Below are 23,158 nucleotides of genomic sequence, written 5' to 3'. Positions count from 1 at the left end.
TTTCATAGCTGGACATGCCTTTGGTGTAGTGTCTTCAACATATGGGACTGAAATAGGGTGGCACAATACATTTTTTTTGTTTTTGTTTTTTTAAAATCGCCATTACAATATCAACTGGCGCAATAAACATATCACAAAAGGCTGCAACATATCTTGAAAGACATTTGTCTTAGTTGAAAGAAAATATCAATAGAAAATTACAATTATAAAATGTAACTGTCATTACTTTTTAGTAGTGCCTTTTATTTTCAATTCAATGTTCAATTTGTTCAATAATAGAATGTTAGGAATCATTTCCTTTCATTTGTTTTAAATTCAACAAGCAATTTGTTGTATTTTAGCAGAATACTGAACAGCAGAAAGGCAGAACTGAGTACTGTAATATCTGTTTATTTATCGCAAGTAAGATCATTATCGCGATAGACAACCTTATCCCATATTTTTCTCATATCGTGCAACCCTAGACTGAAATATTTGAGGTGTGCATGACAACTAAAAACTAGACAGAGCAAATCCATCCCTCTGTAGAGTATACATTTACACTAAAAGCAAATTATTGAACACCCAGGACACCATGTAAAGTCAAATACGAAGCGGATAGGTCACACAAATGCGGAATGAGCCAGTTGTATTAAAGCAATCATAAACACAAGGCTGCGAATGCATACTTATTGCTCAATTTAAAATTCAGATTTCAAGAAATAGGGTACTGCAAAGAACACAAAGGACAAGCTCTCTCCATTTATTACTTTGCTGATCCTCATGCCATTATCACTTGCTGATGCAACTGCCTAACCATCCTGACCTCCCCCATATTATTTGTTAAAACTTCTTTGGAATTGTTTACATGACATTAGTGTTCACGTCTGCTTACAGCAATCTCTGAATTTTGTGGATTTTGGGAGCTTGTTCAACAGGCAGAGCCTTTTCAACTAAATCAATAGTAAAACCATTTGTAATGGTAAATTCCTAATGTATCTCTTCTGTTGAACACTGTTAAATACTGCTGGCTCCTTAAACACCTTGTGTATGGAAATACAACTACATTTTCCATTAAATCCCCAGATCTGCCAAAAATACTGAATAAAAAACAATATAGATACTCTTAGCAGGTAAGATGTGTGTTGACCACACATACAGGTCAATCTCATTTGAAAATCTAACCTTCACCACTGTCACATGTTTTTTGCTATAATAATATTGCTCAATGTACAACCACTGACCTCATGTGTGCAGTGACAGCTGGCAATAACAATTTGTGTTATACTATGTTGTTGCCAGGCAGTGGCATTAACAGTATTTTGGAAGGAAAGAGACAAGACAGTGCAGGTTAAGATGAGGGCAGGTAAAGTCAACTCAAAACCCATTTCCCGTGTTGAAATGAGATCATCATATTAGTATAACCATAAATATGATGTCATGGGCATGTAGGCAATTGACAAGGTCATGTAATCTGTGTGTTTTCCTTCAGCGCATGGGACTATGGTATTTGTTCTGTTTCGGAGGGACAGCAGTGCAATGCAATATCCATGGGACTCCACATACTGCCAGCAGTGGGATAAATGTCAAAATTCTTGAGCTTCTTTGATTCAATTTCAGTGACATTTCTCAGGTGTATCACACCTCTGTTGTAAAATGTTGCTGTTGGTTGAAAACTGCATTTAGTTTGAAAACCCATACAACCCTTTATGCCACAATAAATCCACATAGTAATCAATGATGTAAATGGGACATGAATATCATGGGTTATTTTTTTTTAGGTACAGTGAGTAGTATTTTAGTTATAGTGTTTACTAATAACAGACTAGTCTGAAGCATTATGCACTGCTCTAATTAAGTTAGGAAGTACTTTGTAAAAGCATAAACATGCAAATAAATTCTCTGGTAATTGAAGTTGTCATGGCTTCAAGTTTGCCACAGATTTTTCTTGACATATAAAAAGTTCCCCAGATTTAACAAAACAATGCAAAACACACCCAACCCTATGACTGCAATGTTTGAAGGCTGTGCATTTAGCAAAGACTGTATTAAATATGGATGTAGTCTCTGTGACATCACCCATAGGTTTCTGAAGAGCCAAAATGAAGCTCATAGTGGCCGGCCGTCGCCATCTTGGCAGTGCTGGCATCAGATAATCCAAAAATGGGCAAAGAGGCGGGGCATGGATGGGGCTGAAGTGGGCTGAATGAAGCGTACAGTCTATTCTCGCCTCCTGTGATGGAAACCCACCTGTCACTCAAAGCAGAATTATGCAGAATTTTTTTATACCAGGCTGTAAACATGTTTTAACTCTGCTGCAAAGTTGTACATTTTTACATGGTGTTCTATTGGGATTGACTACCTTTTGGGAACAGTCTCAAGTGGCCACTCGATTAACTGCAGTTTTTGGCACTTGCGTATTGGCTTCATTTTTCAGCACCGGATGGTTGCCCCTTGGCATTTAGTCAGGCTGTGTGCAGATAGTAGCTAGATGGAGCAATTTATTAATGTCATATCCTAACGCTTTCTGCACTGACACCATGGGTAGCTGTTTGCTGTTCACAGGACTGGTACACTCGCAAACATTCGTCAACCTTATTTAGCCAGTCTAAAACCCCTGGGATCTGATTAAAACAAAACAGCTGGGGCTTTAGCGAGTATTACTGACTGCAGATCTGTCCAGCTTCACTAAAATAAGAACAGTGTTGAGCCACACCAAACCCTCTTCTCAATCAACTGTGACACTAAGGCAACATAAGCTTGAGAAACATGAACTAAATACAGAAATCAGGGACAATGTGATCTCAAAAAAGTGTGGATGACAAGAATGGGACATGTTTACACTTGCATATTAGGTGCATGCAGGGACGGACTGACAATCTGTGCGTTCTGGAAAAGTCCAGAACGGCCGTCCAACTGACGGCCGTCGGCACAAAAAAAAAGTCTATTAAAGCGATATTAACAGCCAACAGCAGGGGGCGCAAATACAATCACTTATATGCTACGTGTAAACATATAACTGAAGAGGAAGAGTCGGCCTACATCGATACATCCATGACATCGTTAGATGTGAGTTAATTTCACACACATCAGCAAAACTGGTAAGTGCCAGGAGCTGGAAACATTGTAGGCTGCCTTTATCCCTATCTTAGCGAATTGCATAGTCAGCTCAACATGAGTGTGCATCATGATTATGAAAATTATCATGCCATTTTGTGCTGTCAAACTTAATGTAGTTAATAATTTCTGTTAGGTTAATTTGAAACATTAAACGCGCTATAAATGAATCGCGGGTTGACCGCGATTTCACTTGGTTGTATATGAGAGGTTGTAGTGAACTCACTTTTGCTGCTAGGATGATGATTATGGTATTAAATTAAACAGGAAAACATCAGGAATGCATTGGTACCACTCTAAACGTGCTAACAAACAGGGAAGGGGACTAAATAATTCACCACATTTAACCAAAAGTTTAACCTAAAAATCCTAGCTTGCACTTTCTGTCTGTCTTCCATCAGAGTGCAGTTTTTCCTTGTCTTTCATATTTGCGTTTACTATTGTGGAACTGGCAAAGAGCTGGGGGTTGTTTGTGAAAGCTTCACAGACAACATTGATCAAAAGTGTAATATGACATTGAGAAAATATTAAATAGGTTATTCAATGCTAATTCTTTAACACAAAGCAACACATGTTATATACATTTATATTTGAATAGTTATAGTATATAGGCTAGTAACTAACACTCTCAGTGTAGTTTTGGTATAGGCCTACAATATATCTAATCCCCATGTTCAGGTACAGCAAGTAGCCTATTTTATCTCTGAAGGTGGTGTCAGAAATACTCTGTACTGTTTTATAATTACAAGTTTGTGTAATTTGGGGTTTCTGAAGCCAGTGACATTTCATTATTTGTATTTTATTTTCAATGCAGATGTAATGGCATTGCACATTTTTAGTTTTTATTTGAAGACTGAGGCTTTATTAATAAACACAACCCCAATTATCCTCATTGGTTTTGAGATGTTACTTGCTGTGAATACCTTGTCTGATAGGCTACAGTATTGTGGCATAGTATCAGGATATCCTGGCTAGTGTCTGTCGTGGACAGCCACGGGCAAATGGCCGGATGATGGGCCTATTTGGGAGAAAGTCCAGGGCTGTTTTTTAGCCCCAGTCCGTCCCTGGGTGCATGCACATTAATATATAGAGTATGCAAACACACACACACACACAGTTAGCCAACTAACAGTAGCACTAGCATGCTAATTGTACACTTTTAGCTTCCGGGCCAACATTGGCTGGTTGTGTTTAAGTCAACCTGATCTCACAGAATTCCGTGAAATGAACACGGCCCCTTAACTCAAAATCTGTCGCAGTTTCACGGAATCGCCAAAAATTCCGTGATGGGCCCACGGAAGAATTCCGTGAAATTAACACGGGCCAACACGGTGGGCGGGACAACAACAAGTTGTGTTTAGGAAAAGTTGTTTGACCCATCCACCACCCCAACCAACCTCCCTACGCAGATTTTCGGGCTTTCATACTACTCGATAGCGTTTTCGCTCTTAATGCTACGTCATCTTCTCATTGACTTTACTTTGGCATTGTTTTCCGTAGTGGTCACCCGGAATTTTCACACATTCTGTGTCACCACCACGTAATGTGCTTTTAACAGTTTGTGATCATTTCACAGAATTCTGTGAGACCAGACTGGTTTAAAGGAACACGCCAACTTATTGGGAATTTAGCTTATTCACCATAACCCCCAGAGTAAGACAAGTCGATACATACCCTTCTCATCTCCGTGCGTGCTGTAACGCTGTCTTAGCATTAGCTTAGCCCAGCACAGATCCTGCAGGTAACTGGTTCCAACTAGCCTACTGCTCCGAATTGTGACAAAAGTGACAAAATAACGCCAACATGTTCCTATTTACATGTTGTGATTTGTAGAGTCACAGCGTGTACAAAAAACAACGTAACATGAGACACAGCCATCTTCTAACAGTAAACACACTGGGAACTATATTCTCAGACAGGCTTGCTGCTAGCATATCACTCCGCCCAAGTACTATATTCTTCCACCTGAGAATATAGTTCCCGGTTTGTTTACGGTGAGAAGACGGCTGTGTCTCATGTTACGTTGTTTTTTGTACACGCTGTCACTCTACAAATCACAACATGTAAATAGGAACATGTTGGCGTTATTTTGTCACTTATTCAGAGCAGTAAGATTACTGGAACCATTCACCTGCCTGTTCTGTGATGGGCTGTTGCTGCTGGAGCCGTCAGACAGCATTACAGCACGCACGGAGATGAGAAGGGTATGTATCGACTTGTCTTACTCTGGAGGTTACGGTGAATAAGCTAAATTCCCAATAAGTCGGCGTGTTCCTTTAAGTTGTCAATATAGATGGTGTTATGTGCCAAAGTTTGGGTGAGGATTCCCTCCATACACAAGTCCACAATTTTACATTCAGGACATACAAAGATTAGATTTTGCTATCAAAGCCTATTTTCACAATCCAGCTTTAGTTTTCAGTGCTAGCACCAGTGTACCCCTGCAAGCTATCTCGATAACATCTTAAGTCATTATAACTCTTACTAACACTTTAAAATCCTACATCTACTAAAATTTACCCAATTCGCTCACTTGCTTCTTAGCCACAGCCATTTACTGCCACTACCTTCTTCTTCTTCTTTATGGTTTATTAGCGGTTGGCAAACCAACTTAAACAGGGCCAGGGGGGGTGTCTAACTCATGGATGTATTAAGAGAACTGGATACAGTGTTCGGCGGGAAGCTAAGATAATACCATGGACATATTAATAGAACACGTGAATTACAACCATTAGCTATATCCATTATTACAGCTAGCTACATGAGCTCGGGAGCACAGTCACGTGAGCGGGCGTGCGCAGTCCCGTGGGTCTGCTCGCGTCCATTATGCGCGTTCATCATTCCAAATTTAATAATTCTGGATTTGCTTCTAGTGAATGTTAAAAATGTTAAAAACATGACATTATAAACAAGGACCCTTTCAGTGTTCGGGCTGGTAGGTTGATATACCCCGAAACAAATTATCCACTGAAATATAGACGTTTCTTTCGCCATGCAAAGTCTATGTGAAAAGTCTTTCTGGGCCATGGGTGCAGTACCACCCCTATCCACTAAGCCCATGGTGGCTTTTAGAAATGGCGCTCTTCCTGGGGGCTTGGTCTAACTGCATGTCAATCACTGCTCATGCACACGCATTCATTCTCCCTTGTGGGGGGAGGGGCTTAGGAGACAATTTTGGGCTTTAGCAGAAAGGGGGGAGGGACTGAGAATTTGTCGATGTTCAAATTCTTTGGCTAAGTCCTTTTTCACAATCCTACCTACAGCACCTTTAAAGGTGCTTTACCGCCAACAACTGGACTGGAGTGTGAACGAGAGATAATTGCAGGAAATTATTATAAAAAAATAAATAAAAATAAATAAATCCCCTTTACTAAATCAATTTCTCTTAGAAACTTTTGCCGGAAGTTTTCCCCAAAAGCTCTGACAGTGAAAAGGTGTGGTGGTCTGCCTTACGAAGTGTCTGAAAAAGGTGCTCTCTCTGGGTGTTGGATTCCTTGCAGTGAATTAGAATGTGTTCAACATTTTCTGGCTGGTGACAGTATGCATATTTCCATTAGAATGTTTGCCTATTTTATGTAATGAATAATTAAGACCTGTATGGCCAATTCTGAGACGAGTAATGATATTTTCTTCCCTACGTTTAAAGCCCACCATCCTCCCATCACCAAAACGTCTTTTTATATTGTAAAGATGCCTTCCTGTTTCACTAATGTTCCAATATTCCTGCCATGCTGTTTGTGCATATGTCCAGATGAATGATTTAACTTCCACTTTGGTCACTGGGACCTGTAGGTCTACATATAATAATAATAATAATAATAAATTGAATTTATATAGCGCTTTTCATGGACTCAAAGTCGCTTGGTTCAGAGTAATTTCACCCTAGGGTCCTTTGCAACATGACCTCGAGCCAAACACCCTATCCAGAAGTTTTTTTCACCTGGGTCGAACATTGGGAGAGTTAGCGTAGAGTTTTTGTTGTTTCTCTTTTCGGTGTTGTAATTTGTAGACGGCCCTAAGCACTCAGTAGCAGCAGCAGCAGCAGCTGCAGCAGAGACGAGAAGCCAGCAGGCAAGTGTTATTTACATAAACGTCTTGTGTACTTACAAACTTTCCAATACATCGTTTTATGAGTACATAACCTATTTGTACTAGTGTAGAAGTTTGTTATCATTTCGGGCGTTATTAGTGGGGTAACTTACGAGACACAAACCTGGATCCATTAGCCCGTGCGCTAAGCTATTCAGCTGATAACACTAACTCTCCCAATGTTCAACCCAGGTGAAAAAAAGCTTCTGGGGGGGTTGTTTGGCTCGAGGTCATGGTGCAAAGGAAATTACTCCAAAACATCACTTTAAGTGCTTGTTTGGCCAGAATATCCACCTGCTCATTTCCCTCCACACCAGCATGGGCAGGAACCCAAATGAAACTTGTAAATATTCCCTTAATTTGAATTCTGTACAATATAATAAATATTTCATCGATGATATCGGTTCTAAGTGATGATCTGCCTGTTCTAATGCTAGAAAGTGCTGAAAAACTGTCAGATGCAATAACAGTTTTGGGTAAACCCTTCTCCTCTATCCACTGTAACACTGCCGTCAACTATGTAGTGTAAACTGATAAATGGTCTGATAACCTTTTCTTTATTGATGTATCACTCACTGGGATATACATTGCTGCACCTGCACACTTTGTCGGGATCTTTAAAATGAAAACCGAGTCTGAGAAATTCTTTTTAACATAATTCTGGACTATGCGCCATACTGGAAGAAGTTCTGATTTATTCTTCAGTTCCTGATGTATGTTGAGAGCTACACTTGGCAAGGGGATTAACCATGGAGGAATGGAGGAGATTGAAACAGTAGGACTATATTCTAGTCGACCTAATCCAATGCTTGCTGCTTTAGCATCACCAATCCATCCAAAACTAATGAAATATGACTCATTGTGTTCCCAGCAGGCTGTTAAAATGCCCTTTGCAGGATGTGAATCACAATGCCCCTGGAGATTAACCCAGTGCTAGCATTAACTTGTCTTATTCTCAAAGCCATCTCTCCCATTTCCACCTGCATCGATGAAACTGGAGATGTTTTAAAAGACCCACTACAGATCATCAGGGCCTGAGCTTGTAAAAGTGGTTACACACCAACCAGACGGCTGACCCTCGGCAGAAAAGCCAGTGGAAACGATCAGTCAAGGTCCAAAAAACTGCCTCGGAACACACTGAGGCGACACCGACTTGAGAAACGTAATATGTCTTCATAGCAGCAGGCGGCGCTAATCTGTATTGTTGCCCAAGAAATGAAAACCGGCAGCTGATTGGACGAACGCGTCACATGGGTTTGTTTTCTAAGGAAATTTAAAGCCAGACTGTCATGGCGGCCGTTCAAAATACGATCTCATACTGTACTAAAATAGTTCACTGAAACATGTTTCTGAAAACATTTTAAGCGAGAAATAGGCCATGAATCTGTCTTCATTTCAGCTCAACAAAGGTCAGTTTAAAAGATCTTCGTCAGATTTTGAGAGACTCTAGTCACCTCATTCCGCTCGCCATTTCCGGGTGAGTTCCGACTGCCCTGCTGCCGACCAAACATGTCAGGTCGGCCAAAATGAACGCCGACAGCCCCCCAGACGGGACACACCGAACAGATTCGAGTCACTGACCTCGCCAGACTGTCTAACGGCCGATAATCGGCCCCGTGTGTCCTGGGCTTAAGACATCCAGCGCCTTGAGATGAGATTCTGCTGCTGACATGAAAGCTATACAACCATAATCTAAACCAGGTCTCATGAGTGCCCAATATATGTTTGGAGAAATGATCTACTTGCTCCCCACTTCTGTCCTGCCAAACAACAGAGTACATTAATAACCTTTTTACATTTATTCTGAATCTTTCCTATATGCATATTCCATGTGATCTTTTCATCAAACCATACACCCAGAAATCTAATTGCTTTTACTTGTTCAAGATCATACAGTTTTAACATCATAGGTGCAATTTTATGTCATCTTGAAAAACAGATCACCTGAGTTTTTGCCAGTTTTTGAATCCCCATCTATATCCTAAACTAGGGTGACCAGATTTCCTCCTGCACTTTCTGGAATGTTTCCTTTTGCTGATTGTATTATTACCTTAACTATTATCAAATTTGTTTACATCCACCTGATTCTCCTCTTGAAGTATTTTAAAAAACGGTTTGTACTTACGTCTTGGAAAGCTTCCCAATTAGCATTTCCTAATTTCCACCTATAAATATACTTTACCTTTTCAAAAAGAATCTTAGTACCAACTTCAGTTCTCACAGGATAGTTATCGCTACCAACTGTTGTATGCCTTACCACATTCCACGTACATATACCTGCTACACTGGATACAAAAGTCAGATCAAGTGCTGTTTCAGTATTTTGCGTGCTATTATAGCGTGTACCTTCCCCAGTATTTATACAGACTAAATTGTGCTCATCTACAAATTCTTCAATAACTGCACCATTTGCATCTGTTCTATTACTACCCCACAGTGAGTTATGAGAATTAAAGTCCCCGCACCATACTACCCTATCTTGCCAACATCCTCTAAAATATCTTGACTTAATTGTTCACATGGACTATAATATGAAATGAAATGAAAATATAATAAGTGATTATACCTATTGGGCCTCTTTCTGCCCATATCTTGATCCCAGTTGCTTCATGACCTGTGCTCACATACACAACTCTGTAACTCATTCCAGTCTGTATGAATGTTCCATCTCCTCCCCCTCTTCCAGTTTCCCTACATTTTCTTACTGCAGTGTATCCCTTTATAAAAAAAATCCAACTGTGGTTTCAGCCATGTCTCTTGCATACAAAGCACGTTAGGTTTCTCTTCCAAATTATCTATATACTTCTTGAACTCTTGACCATTCGCTATTAAGCTTCTTGCATTCCACTGAAGTACAATCAACACCATTAGGAAGATCCAGCCCATGCCTGAGAAACTTGGACATAATCATTAAGAATATCTTTAACCATTTCCCAGTGAAGCCCTGTCACATCAAGGTACTTTTCAGCTGATTTGACAGTTATTTTGATCCTTTCATTTCTGCTATTTGTCTGTGCTGAACAGTTGATTATCTCTGCCATAAACAGAACAAAATAATTTTTACTCACAATCAAAGTTTCCTCTTTCAACTTATCACAACAGTTACATTTTCCTAAATCTTTGTTCTTATTTTCATTTTGCCTTGTGACCTGCTTGTCTCCTGAAACCCTTTTCGCTGCCTCAGCATAGCTAATTCCCTGGGTAACCCTTACTCGCTGCGCCTCTTCTGCTTTCTTACAAACCTCACATCAACGGTACGCTGAACTATGTTCCCCTCCACAATTGCAGCACTTTAGCTTTGCCCCCTCTTCACATTTGCCGTATTCATGATCTCCACCACATCTGCCACAGCTCTGCTTTCCCTTGCACATTGCCAAATCTCAGACACATAAAACATCTTAGGGGTGGGGGGACATACGGCCTCACATCATAGCACATATATCCTATGAACACCTTATCTGGAAGCCTTTCTTCATCAAAGATGATCAGAACCTGATCGAGTCTCTCAGATTCACCTGTGCATGGTACATAGGACTGTGTATGGGGTTGTCCCCAAATATTTAATCAATTATTTTAACAGAGTAAGAGATGTTCACAGCCACTCCACCAGGGTAAGCTCTACTGATTTTGTACCTCCTAGATTTAAAAGTAATTTAGGTAAGGAGTCCTTTTTGAATGTATCAACAAGCCTGTGGAACAGGTTGCCAGGAAATCTAAAGATGGTCAGAAGTTTAGGAGGTTTTACGCAGGCACTGAAAAAATGGCTCAGATGCCAATCGTAGTATGAGGATTTATTACTGTATTGTTTTATGGATCTATTTAATATATGTATGGTTTGTGATGATTTATGCTTGATCTGCTGCCACCCCCCCCCCCCCCAAGGGACCACAATGGAAATAAGCCTCAGGGCTTTATTGTGTTATCCTGACTTTGTTTTGTTTTTAATGTATGGTGCATACGGTAGTTGTATCATATTTTATAATGAAATGGGCAAATAAAATCAATCAATCAATCAATCATCAGAACCGATAGATATCTGTTTTAATCCCATTCCAGTTTGATTTCAGACGTCTGACCTCACTTATTTTTGCATTTGTTATATTACCTTTGATACCATCATCTGATAATCTTACCGGAATTCCTGTCCCAACTCCCCGGACTAATGTTCTGCTTTTAATAGAACACTGCGCTTTCTTGTCATCTACTTTACTCATCCAGATTGCTTTCCCTTGTTGTTCTCCATCCTTAGATATGATTAACATTGCTCCATTTCTCAATATCTTGGCACTCCTTACCTCCCCGATTTACTTACTTTACTTAGCGATGGTTTTAGTTAACCTTATTGGATTCCATGCGCCGAACGAAGCTCCCTCTTGCACAAGTTTGACTAACACCTTAAACTCATCTCTACTTCTTTCTGCTACATTTGTTCTATGTACGCATCATTATCACTATCATCCGATTTAGCATCTCTACTCTTTTTGCGTTTATTATTTCTAAATACATCCCATTCTCCAGTTTCATAACTCCCGCCACCACCTTCGTCCATCTTTAACCCGCTTCCTACTCCGTCACTTCCCTCTGCCATCTCTCGTCCAGTCACAGTCCAGTCAGGGTGCAACCTCTGGTGTTTCAGACGTCACAGTTACAGTTCCACTGCCACTACCTGTAGCATCTGCCATGTTTTTAACAGCCTGTTTAAAGCTCCGCCTTCAAATAGAAAACCAAAGCCCCACCCACTTCCAAGCTAGCCTCTGTTATCTGGCATTGATGCATTTTCACAGAGTATTTAAGTAGTAGTAAGTATTTTTTTAAATAAATCATAAATCACATCTGTTCTTCTCAACTGTCATTGTAACCCTTACCTGTCAAGTTTGTATAAAATGTTGTTTACTAAAAACTACTTTTACATTTAAAATGTTTTAAAATAAGATGATAGTGCTATGCCTATGCAGCTGGATCCTAATAATCAACTATTCGGATATTCGTTTGTTGGTTAGGTAGGACTTGTCTAGAAGTTACGTGGGATCCATAAAAACACATCACTGCCACATGAAAGTTTTAAAACACTACGAGGTTAAAACCAAAGCACAAGCACTAAATTGCCCAGGAGTTTGTGTAACAGCTGACTGTTAGTCAGTCTCTTTTCTTTCTCTCTTTCTCTGTAAAATAAAGCTGCCTTGAAGTGCGGTTGGAAATGTCAAGATCTATAAACGATCTGATGGAAAATAGTTATTGTGAAATATAAAGTCTACATGTGCTACATTGGGGGGTTAAACAGCACAACAGATCATCACACAAATTAGCCATCTAAATGGCACTCCTACCACCACACAACCGTGCGGCGATCACTTTTGTTGGTCTGAACGTGCCTCAGTCCCCCACCATGGCTGCCACCACCAAAGCTTCGAATATTCACTGATGATTATTATCGAAGCTTCGAAGAACCAAAAAATGGTATTCGGGAGAGCCCTAGCTGCAATACTGCTAAGTTTGCACCAGCATAGCACTGCTATTTCTGCTTATATAATATTTTAGCCTAACCTCTGGTTCAGCATCCACCCATAGGCACTGAGTCATGACATGACATGAAAGAGATCTGACTTTGAAACAAGCACAAACTTCAAGCCAATAGCATGCAAATTGCCCTGGCCATCACTGCTAGTGAGCATGGTCAGAGACAGAACAGCCCTTCACAACCCGCTTTACTGACCATGATCTCTGTGCCACCCTATTTTAAAAAAAATCCTGGAATAGCCCCTGGGCACAGGCCAAAAGAAATGTATATTCACTGATTTAAAACAAGTACATGATTTACATATTTTTTGTTTTTAGCCAAAATAGTATTCACAATTTATACTTTTTGGCAGGCTGATAACTGATGAGTATGTGCAGGTTTGGATGGCATTAGAGCTGACACAAACAATTTGTCAAGACAATGGAATGAGCAAAAATATTACTTTGTGCATGCTGTTTATCTTATACGTAATATAATTTTACTTTAAACTGGATCAGGTCAGCATATTAACAGAAATGAATCATATTTTTTAATTTAGCAGGAGCAGAGCAGCTTTGTGGGCTCCTTATCTTGTGAATTACAACAGAATGTAAGTGACTGGTCATTTACACCTTTCATGCATGAGGTTAAATTAAAAAATTGAATTTCACTGGCATCCTTTTAGTTGCTAGCTAGCCTTTAAGAAGTATTATCATTTCTCTCAATATTGCACTAGGTGTCACTTTTTTAATTGTTGAACATGTTGAACAAATTTTGGATCCAAAACTTTCAAATAAAGAAGAAAATAGCATTACTCAATAATTCCCTGCATACATAACTTGCTTCTGAGAAATGGATGTGACTTTCATTCAGTCAGTAATCTCTTGTAAGCAGATATCCCACAAGAGGTTTCCTTTCTGACCTTTCCACATGGATGGAGGGGATTCAATGTAGCCATTTTAATAATCTGTCCAGATGTAAAAACACACAATAAAAAATCAAGTATTCGAGACAACATCTGGCCAGCAGCATTTTCACGAGGATAAACAGGTGCAATTCTTCCTCCTCGGCAAACTGGCCGTGGTATAGCAATGTTAAAGTAGAAATGACCCTGACATTTTGATTCCAACCACTGCAAATGAAAACATTAAGCACTGTTTTAAATATTGATTAAGTTGATATATCTTTTTTCTACTGCTTTGGCTACATTTTTTTGTGTCCCAATTAAATGTATGTGTTTACTTCTGCCTCATAACATGTTGTAAGAAACCAAAATGTATGGTTGTAATCTGCCTGCAGTCTGAGTGAGAAGGGCATTTACGAATCATGAGGACATGCATGTTCATTCCCTTTGGTTATGTAAAAGACTCAGAGGGAGTGGCCCAAACATGAAGGGGATCATTTCCCCAGGTTGTCTGTGTGCTGGTGAGTCTGCATGCCACCATTGCATAAGACTCTTTTCGGACACTGTTCTAATATGCTGTCCCGAGTCCCAAGGGATTTCTACCCACTCGGACCAACTCTGACGTGTGACATGTGCATGTGTGTTTGTTTGTGTTTCTGTTGGTTTGACAAACGTGACATTTAATATACATTATGTATTATATATTCATTTTGTTTGAAAGTGTTTATTAATTCATTGTTTTACAACACCAAGAGAAGAGAGAATGCTCACTAACAACCTCTAAATAAAGTCTGTAACTGTAACTACAGTAACCTAGCCTACTTTGGATATATCATGAGCTACACCGTGTATCACTGTCACTGTGTCATGAGCCAAAGCAATAAGAGATTGTTGTAGCAAGCAACTAGGGCTGAAACGATTCCTCGAGTAACTCGAATAATTCGATTACTACAAATCCTTGATGCAAAATGATTTGTTCAAAGCTTCGTTTAATCAATGTTACCAACGTTGAATTGCTCATGGTGTTTCCACACGGATGATTATTACTGTTGCAAACTGGTGCTAACGCTGCTAGCGACACATGCCATCAAGACTGACAGCACAGATTACAAAAATGAAGAAAGAGCGTAAATAGTGAGGGGCTAAGTGAAGAGACAGGCTGGAGAAAATGACAGAAAGTGTCCAAAGTTTGGAATCAGTTCAAACATAATTAAAACGAAAACTCTGTACAGTGAGTGCATCTACTGCAAAATCGAACTAGCTTACCATAATAATAGCACGATGTCAATGCTTCAGCATCTCAACAAAAAACATTGAGTCTAACTTAATCATCCATTCACCCGACAAACGTAAATCACTGAGTCGTATGGACGATGAAACTACCAAACACAACAACTACCAAAAACAAAGACAAGAAAATACGTAGTGGTGACCACAATTTGATCTAAAGAGCCGACTTTTTTGACTATCCTTTTCGGAAAAACAGCAGATTGTTGCGCACCATTTTCTCTCACTCTCTCTCTTCACGGAGAAACAGCTGATCAACGATCTACTAGCATAAGTGTAACAGAGCTGTGTGACATTGTAATCAAATCTATGAATGAAAATAGGTTGAGTATAGGTTATATATACTTATATGTTTGTTTATGTATGTTTAATGTATGCCTTAGTTTGAGGTTGTTATTGCATTTCAGTAAATGTTTTCTTTAAAATCAATGTAATAAGATTAGTTTTTTGAGAGATGATATTGTAAGCAATGTAGGCAATAAAAAAGTTTATTTTTCTGTAAATTAAACCAAACTATTGTATATTATTGCTCTTCAATAAAACATCCGATTACTCGATTAATCGTTGGAATAATTGGTAGAATACTCGATTACTAAAATAATCGATAGCTGCAGCCCTACAAGCGACGTAATAATAACAATGTAAAATGTATACAGCGTATTTCATGAAACCCACGGACGCTTTACACAAGTACAGGGGGACAAAAAGAAAAAAGTAGGTCAATACAAACACGGACTAAAAAGAAATAAAAACCCGGGCGCTAAATGCATGGGGACGTAATTTAATGTTGGCTACTGACTACAACCACATCGCACAATGTAAAGTTATTTTTTTGAATGAAATAGACATGTTACTAGCCTAGAAATCTAGATGCACCCTAGCGGCAGCAAATGTAATTTGCAGCCAGGGTCAGTCTAGCAACCCTCCGTTGGCTTGCGAGCTGGAAAAACCAAATTCTGGTGGTGGGCGGGCTTAACATAAGGATGGCAGAGTTGCGACGGTTCCGCGTGAATTCCCTGCTACTTGAAAACAAAGAAGATGGCAGCTGCTGCTGCTGGCAAACAGCGGTCTTTCGAATCAGCTTTAGCCGCGACTCTGGAAGACTTGAAGTTAAGCACTGAAGTAATTCTTAAAAAAGGAAGATGTGTTTGGAGTTTTGCAGACCGGATACGGCAAAGGTTTAATCTATCAACTAGCGTTGCTCTGGTTGGCTATGAGTGCAGAGGGAATTTGAAAGACAACAGTTTATCCCGCCCCTCGGATTGAGCCCTGCCAATGGTGAGTTCCCAGACCCAACATCTTGATGTAGGTCTGGCTTGTCAGGCTAACATGTTACATACCTGAGGGCCAATTTGGAGTTGGTTTTGAATCGTTTATAATACCGTTTTGTCTCCATCTGTTGAAAGCCCAACCGAGATTGACTCAAGTTTTTGCCCGTCGTCTTTCACTTTCCCTTTAAGCTTTTAGTTGTTCTTTGTTTAATTTCCTTTTTCCTGTTTCCTGTGATGGCCCTACCCCAGTATCAGCCATAACTACTACAAATAACTTCTAAAATAAAATAAAAATACAATTAGGCCTATATAAAGAAATATCCAGCTACCTTTTACCTGGCTGGATACTCACTAATGCAGGCTTTTCCGTTATTACGCCAAAATCTGTGACCCTTCATGTGTGAGTGTAGAGCCGGTATACCTGCCGTATATCATTTTGTGATTTCGTGGGAAAAATCAGACCCGGGCAAAAGCATTAATAAAAATAATTGTTTGCTGTTAAAGGTCATTTATGATCATCAGATGAAAAATAACTAAAAAAGAAGAAACAAAAAGTTATTTTAGTTAATTTACTTTTGTATTTATTTTTTGCTATGAATTCATTAAATAATAATAATAATGATTTTTCACTTATCTAAAAACAAAGTTAACAAAATAGGAAAAATAAAACAATAAAAAAAGAATTGAAGGTGAAATATGTAATACAGTTAATACTATTACTATTACTTTTGTCTCTAAGCTGTCTCCATCTTTCAAATACATCTCCAATATTTACCCGGTGTTTGTTACATCTCAGTTATGCAACTGTTTAGAAACATGCCATGGTTTTTAGGTTGGGTAGATCTGTCTTTGTTGATCCTGTTCGTTTGTTTGCTGCTTTCATGGCTGTACTAACGGTACAGCTGTAGTACGCCGGGTTTATGTTTTACACGTATATCTGGCAACCCTGCCTGGCTGTCAAACTGGGCAGTTGATAACAACACACAGGCCAAAACACAAACAGAAGTTCCGTCACGGAACGGAAATTTCAAAGGAGAAAATACTGTTGATAGTATTTCAACATAGCATGTTTCCTTAATATCTGATGACATATTGTGGTCATTTTTGGATTAAATACAATAAATATATTACATATTGCACCTTTAAATAAAATAAGTTTATCAAATAAAGAGTATTGCACGAAGTAATAAAACCCTCTTCTCTAAAATTATTGGGATCCATACGAGCTTTCAGAAACAAAACAGATTGATCAAATCCATCAGCTGTTACAAAAAAGACTACTGAAAGGATGTATGTAACTTAAAACACAGATATTTAATGCACATGTTTATATTGTGCAAGAATTAATTTGTGTCAAATATCTCTCCATAGCTCTGTGTGTGATCCCATTACGCTAATGGTTCAGATGTTCTGAAACAGCCAGATGGAGTGTTGATGAGTACATTTTCAGATATATGAGCCAATATGTTTGTGTATTTCCCTACATTGCATTAATTGTGTGTGTGTGTGTGTGTGTGTGTGTGTGTGTGTGTGTGTGTGTGTGTGTGTGTGTGTGTGTGTGTGTGTGTGTGTGTGTGTGTGTGTGTGTGTTTTGGTAGATGCATGCGTGTCTGCATGTGCTGTGTTTGTGTGTGCTGATGACGGGCAGTTGTGAAAATGTTTGTGATGCTGGCTTTAACATGATAAAGCCAGTGATAAATTTAGCAGCCACCTGTGCATGTGCGTGTGTCATCCTGATGTAGAGCAGACCTATTTGAGCAGACCTATTATCGCTATCATGAGTGCTGCATACGGCCTTTTATGTGTCCCTTCTCCCCTGTCAATCTGTAAAGAGGCCAGGAGAATAGATCTTTATCAGTGATAGCCATCGACAATTAAGAGTTACTTAAAAGAGTGTCAGTGGGGATCATTCAGTAGGGTTTAATATTAAATGAAGCACAGGCTCAGGTTCTCTCTCCTTTGTGAGGAGAGAACATTGGCCACAATTACTTATTGGGACAGATCTTCAGCAATGTAGCGCAAACAAAACATAAACATGCACGCAGTGTTTCCATTCATCTTTGAATTACAAAGGTAATATCTTAATGCAGGTGCAGGCATTGAGATTGTTGCGAGAAGTTGAAAAGCATGCCAAACCCTCCTGGTTATACTCCTTGGCCAGAGCTGCCTAACTGCTGAGTCATTCTCCAGAAGTGTGTGTGTAAAGTTTGAATATTTTGAATGAAAGTCTGAACATATTGAATGAACCTTGAATATATTGAATGAACCTTGAATATATTGAATGAAAGCCTGAATATATTGAATGAACCTTGAATATATTGAATGAAAGTCTGAATATATTGAATGAAAATCTGAATATATTGAATGAAAGTCTGGATATATTGAATAAAAGTCTGAATATATTGAATGAAAGTCTGAATATATTGAATGAACCTTTAATATATTGAAAAAAAAGTCTGAATATATTGAATGAAAGTCTGACTATATTGAATAAACCTTTAATATATTGAAAAAAGTCTGAATATATTGAATGAAAGGGAATATATTGAATGAAAGTGAATATATTGAATGAAAGGGAATATATTGAATGAAAGTGAATATATTGAATGAAAGTGAATATATTGAATGAACCTCGAATATATTGAATGAACCTCGAATATATTGAATGAACCTTGAATATATTGAATGAACCTTGAATATATTGAATGAAAGTCTGAATATATTGAATGAACCTTTAATATATTGAAAAAAAGTCTGAATATATTGAATGAAAGTGAATATATTGAATGAAAGTGAATATATTGAATGAACCTTGAATATATTGAATGAATCTTGAATATATTGAATGAAAGGCGTGTTGAGTGAGCTTGATGAAAGGGACCTGCCTGACCAAAGAGGTTCCTTTCATTCGGTCTTCCACGATGAAAAAGTTAATAAACTTCTTCATTGGGAGAACAGTACTGGATACGGTTACCGTTAGTAGTGTTTTGGCCAAGACACGCATTCGCCAGTGTGTTAATAATCTCGTCATTGCTCAAAATTGCTGAGACTAGATTTCTTGCTGATTCGCTCATAGTGTCACACTTTGGTTAGGATTAATCACAACGAAAACACAAGATGGCGGCAGACAATGACATCAGATTCCATTTAAACTTTCATTCAGTATATTCAGACATTCATTCAATATAATCAGACTTTCATTCAATATATTCAGCCATTCATTCAATATATTCAGACTTTCATTCAATATATTCATACTTTCATTCAATATATTCAAGGTTTATTCAATATATTCAGACTTTCATTCAATATATTCAGACTTTCATTCAATATATTCAGACTTTCATTCAATATATTCAAGGTTTATTCAATATATTCAGACTTTCATTCAATATATTCAGACTTTCATTCAATATATTCATACTTTCATTCAATATATTCAAGGTTCATTCAATATATTCAGGCTTTTATTCCATATAGTCAAACTTTAATCCCATATATTCAGACTTTCATTCCATATATTCAGACTTTCACTTTCATTCAATATATTCAGACTTTCATTCAATATATTCAAACTTTACAAATATATAATAATTTCCTAAACGGCATATGCCATTATATATATATATATATATATATATATATATATACACATACACATACACATACACACACACACACACACACACACACACACACACAAAAACAAAAAAAAAAAAAGCCCGCAAACAGATGTGTTCCTGTATGTAAAAGGCTATCTTACAGTCAAAGTTTAAACATGTACCTTGACTGATGGTAACAATCTGTTCCTTTTAAACCTACACTATGGGGTTAGCCATAATTATTCAGTACAGGTTGTTGTTTTATTCTTAGTTTGCTTATAAAAAAGATTTTACTTCCTATTACAGTGTGACCTTAAGGAAAGTCCTTTGGCCCACGGGACACAGATTTTCAAACTGCACTGTGCTCTGGTTTACCTGTCCTGGGCCCAGGTCTACTTAGACACAGCATAGTATATGGTGGGTGCCTTTCAGCCAATTAATGACCCACTTCAAGATGCATGTACACAGTGAGTTTGTAACAGACAGATTAGGATGCTGATGTATGAGCATGCTTACGCTGTACCCAAACTACACCATAACCATGAGGACAATTAAATAGAAAAAATACAGTCCACTTTGGCAGTAGGGGAGCAGCAAAGCAAAAGAATGCCTTCAAACACTGAACGTTCTAGCATCTATACTCTCATCAAATTAACCTAGCGTATCTGTTTATTTGACTCAATGCAGGTGAATGTAAGTAATGTAGTTCAGTAGATGCCTTTCAATTGAACTTCTATTATTATCATTCAAATTTTCATCTAATCTAGTCTAAATCCATGGGCTCAGGGTTACTATGATGTCCGGGACTAAATTGTGGGATACTTCAGAGATCATAGAAGATTCTTTAGTCACACGTTAGGGGGTATTCTTGACAAACTTTACAATGGCCACATTGAGAATTGTTTTCCCGCATTAATTCAAATATATCTTACCATCATTATATTATACATCGCAAACACTCACTTCTTGAATTTTGAAACCTATAAATATAAAACGATTGAATGATAATATGCCTAAGTCTAAACTAGCACAGGCTAGATTTAAAAATTACTTACTTTTGCTTTTCAATATATTTGATATTAAGCACTAGCTAGCCATTAATACATTTGTAGGATCCAATTTATTTAAAGTTTCTATGTTTTTTTTCCATGTATTTTCATTCACACTACTTATTCACACATCTTTAATTTATTTTTCAGGATATTTGAATGGGGACACAATTAGACGGTTTCTACCAGCGATACAATACAGTTTATACTAAATTTTATATGTGTGACATTAAAACGCAATCCAAATTCTGCAGCATGGTCTTTTCCAGTCATTACACCATGCCAAAACACCCCAACTTTATCCAAGCATTTATCCTTTGTCCAAGCATATTAACACCAACAAAGGAAAGGAGTGTGTTCCTAATTGGCAGTTAATAAAAGGGATAAATGTAAGCAGTTCTAACTGTAGGTCAGTGTGCTATCCTGGCAGGTCAGGTTAGCATCATCAAGAAGGAAGCTCCATGTTTCATGCATGAGGTTGCTCTTTTGTTTAATTTAAGAGCAAAACAGACCACGCTCATCAGTGCCAAAGGTGTTGTTGATCATATCACAATGACCTGCTTCTGCTGGGCTATCTTAAAACAACCACACACAGTCAGCAGGCCACAGACACCTCTCCTTTTGTTACTGGGAACCAGAACCTAATACTGGAAGGAACAGCAGTAGATGTAATTAACGAGAGAGGGACTGGAGCTAATGAAGAGACACCACACAGATCTGTGTGGCCAAAATCAGACACTCAACTAGTCCGTTTACTGAATTTTTAACAACTTTTAGCACTTGTATTAAAGTTTTTTACACGTTGAGTAATCGAGGATTGCTAGGATTATTTAGTTTCCCAAAGTTTGCTAGATACATTTAATGAAAGCTTTTGTTTCTCTTTCAGTGAAATACTAAAGACTTAATTTTGCATTGTGGTCAGGGAGATTGTTTTCGGTGAGTGCTGCTAATAATGTTTATTTACTATAATTCAGCCATTTGAGCCTAACACATGCTTGTCAACCTCAATGGTCATCTGCCAAATGGATCTGTAGTCTGTGCTGAGATCAGTCTACACAGAACCAGACAGGTACTTACACGAGGAAGTGGTAGAGGAAGCATTTCATTCCAGCAGGTCTCTCTAGGAAGTTGTAAACATCCCCCTGCATGCTAGTATTTAGGTAAGGGCTTTGGAAATCCTTTTGATGATGATGCAGCCAGCTCGAAGGAGGGAGAGGTGGAGGGCCAGAGGTGATGGAGGGCCGGCTGTGTATGGTCTGCAGCGCCGTGTCCTTTGTGTCCGCTGGTGGACAGCAGGGAAAGCCTGATCCATTATTCACCGTTGTGGGGTCCAGTTCCTGTGAAACAGGATAGAAGTGGCTTCTGCTAGGTGCAGGAGCCCGCAGGGCGGAACTAGTAGTTGTAGTGCCGATGGAGGCGGCAGGGTTAGCATCCATCTCCTGTTCCAGGCTTCGGCTGAGGCTCGTGCTGGCATATCCGTTGGGTCTGCAACTTATAAAGGAGCTTCCCATCCTGCTGCCATAGTCGCGTTGCACATGGCATGTCATGTGAAAGGACTGTGCACGTTTTTCACCCATGGTCCAGTCCAAAGAGGGCCAAGGAGGACTTAAATGAAAGTCCTGGAGGTTATGACCAAGATTCAGGTCAAAGGGATGGGTCCAGCAGGATAAGACACCTAGCTAGCATGGCATGGCTAGCTACCCGCAGCAGACAAGAGCTCTCTCTGCTGCACTGGATGTGTGTCCATACCTGCAGTGGAAGAAGTGACATGAGTCATGGATATAGTATGACTGAAAGTAAGTCTTGCCCTGTAAGCAAGGGCCTTGTTAATGTAGCATCTGTGATGAAAAATACAAGACATGGACACTCTAAAGCTTAGTTTGCTCAACCACCACAAGATTAATTTTTTACAGCATACTGTATTTCCAAAACGATTCAGAACATTTTAATGTTAATGTAGTAGGATATGGTTGAAGGATGCCAAAAAGGACATTTAAGAGTTTTGACATTTTCTATCTTTATTTGAATGATCTTAATGCAGAAAATGTAGAGGAAAATACTTTTAAGCTACTATATAAACATCTGCTAATGTAACAGATGGCATTCAAACATAGAAGAAAAATATTCTTACTCAAACATAGCATCTGGCAATCCAGACTCCAAAGGTTCCCCTCAGCATGTTACTTTTCAACCGTTAGCATGTATCAGAGACCTGTTGTGCTTATAGAGCACTGATGCCGTTTAGGACTTTTCATTGACAGTCCTACTTCTTGCTCTAAGACCAATCTACAGAATGTAAAGTGGCATGGGTATTCTATGTTTAAAAAGAGAAGGACAAGAGAGGGTATTGTCATTTGGGAGTA

At 38.7% G+C, this 23,158-nt stretch overlaps 1 protein-coding gene across 3 annotated transcripts in view; it reads right to left on the bottom strand.

The window, feature by feature from the left end:
* The window catches only part of kcnq1.2 (potassium voltage-gated channel, KQT-like subfamily, member 1.2), a 184,472-nt gene that overhangs the window by 159,642 nt on the left and 1,672 nt on the right, over positions 1-23,158 (bottom strand). For all 3 annotated transcript variants that reach the window (XM_039807737.1, XM_039807736.1, XM_039807738.1), the window contains exon 2: positions 21,873-22,544. In XM_039807737.1, the coding sequence (XP_039663671.1) occupies positions 21,873-22,372 (500 nt within the window). In that variant the 5' untranslated portion in view covers positions 22,373-22,544. The remainder of the gene's footprint in view (positions 1-21,872; positions 22,545-23,158) is intronic.

Source organism: Perca fluviatilis, chromosome 8 (genome assembly GCF_010015445.1).
Source record: "Perca fluviatilis chromosome 8, GENO_Pfluv_1.0, whole genome shotgun sequence".
Classification (NCBI taxonomy): Eukaryota; Metazoa; Chordata; class Actinopteri; order Perciformes; family Percidae; genus Perca; species Perca fluviatilis.
Note: the sequence above shows the minus strand (reverse complement) of the source record. Positions and strands in the feature narration are given on the sequence as shown.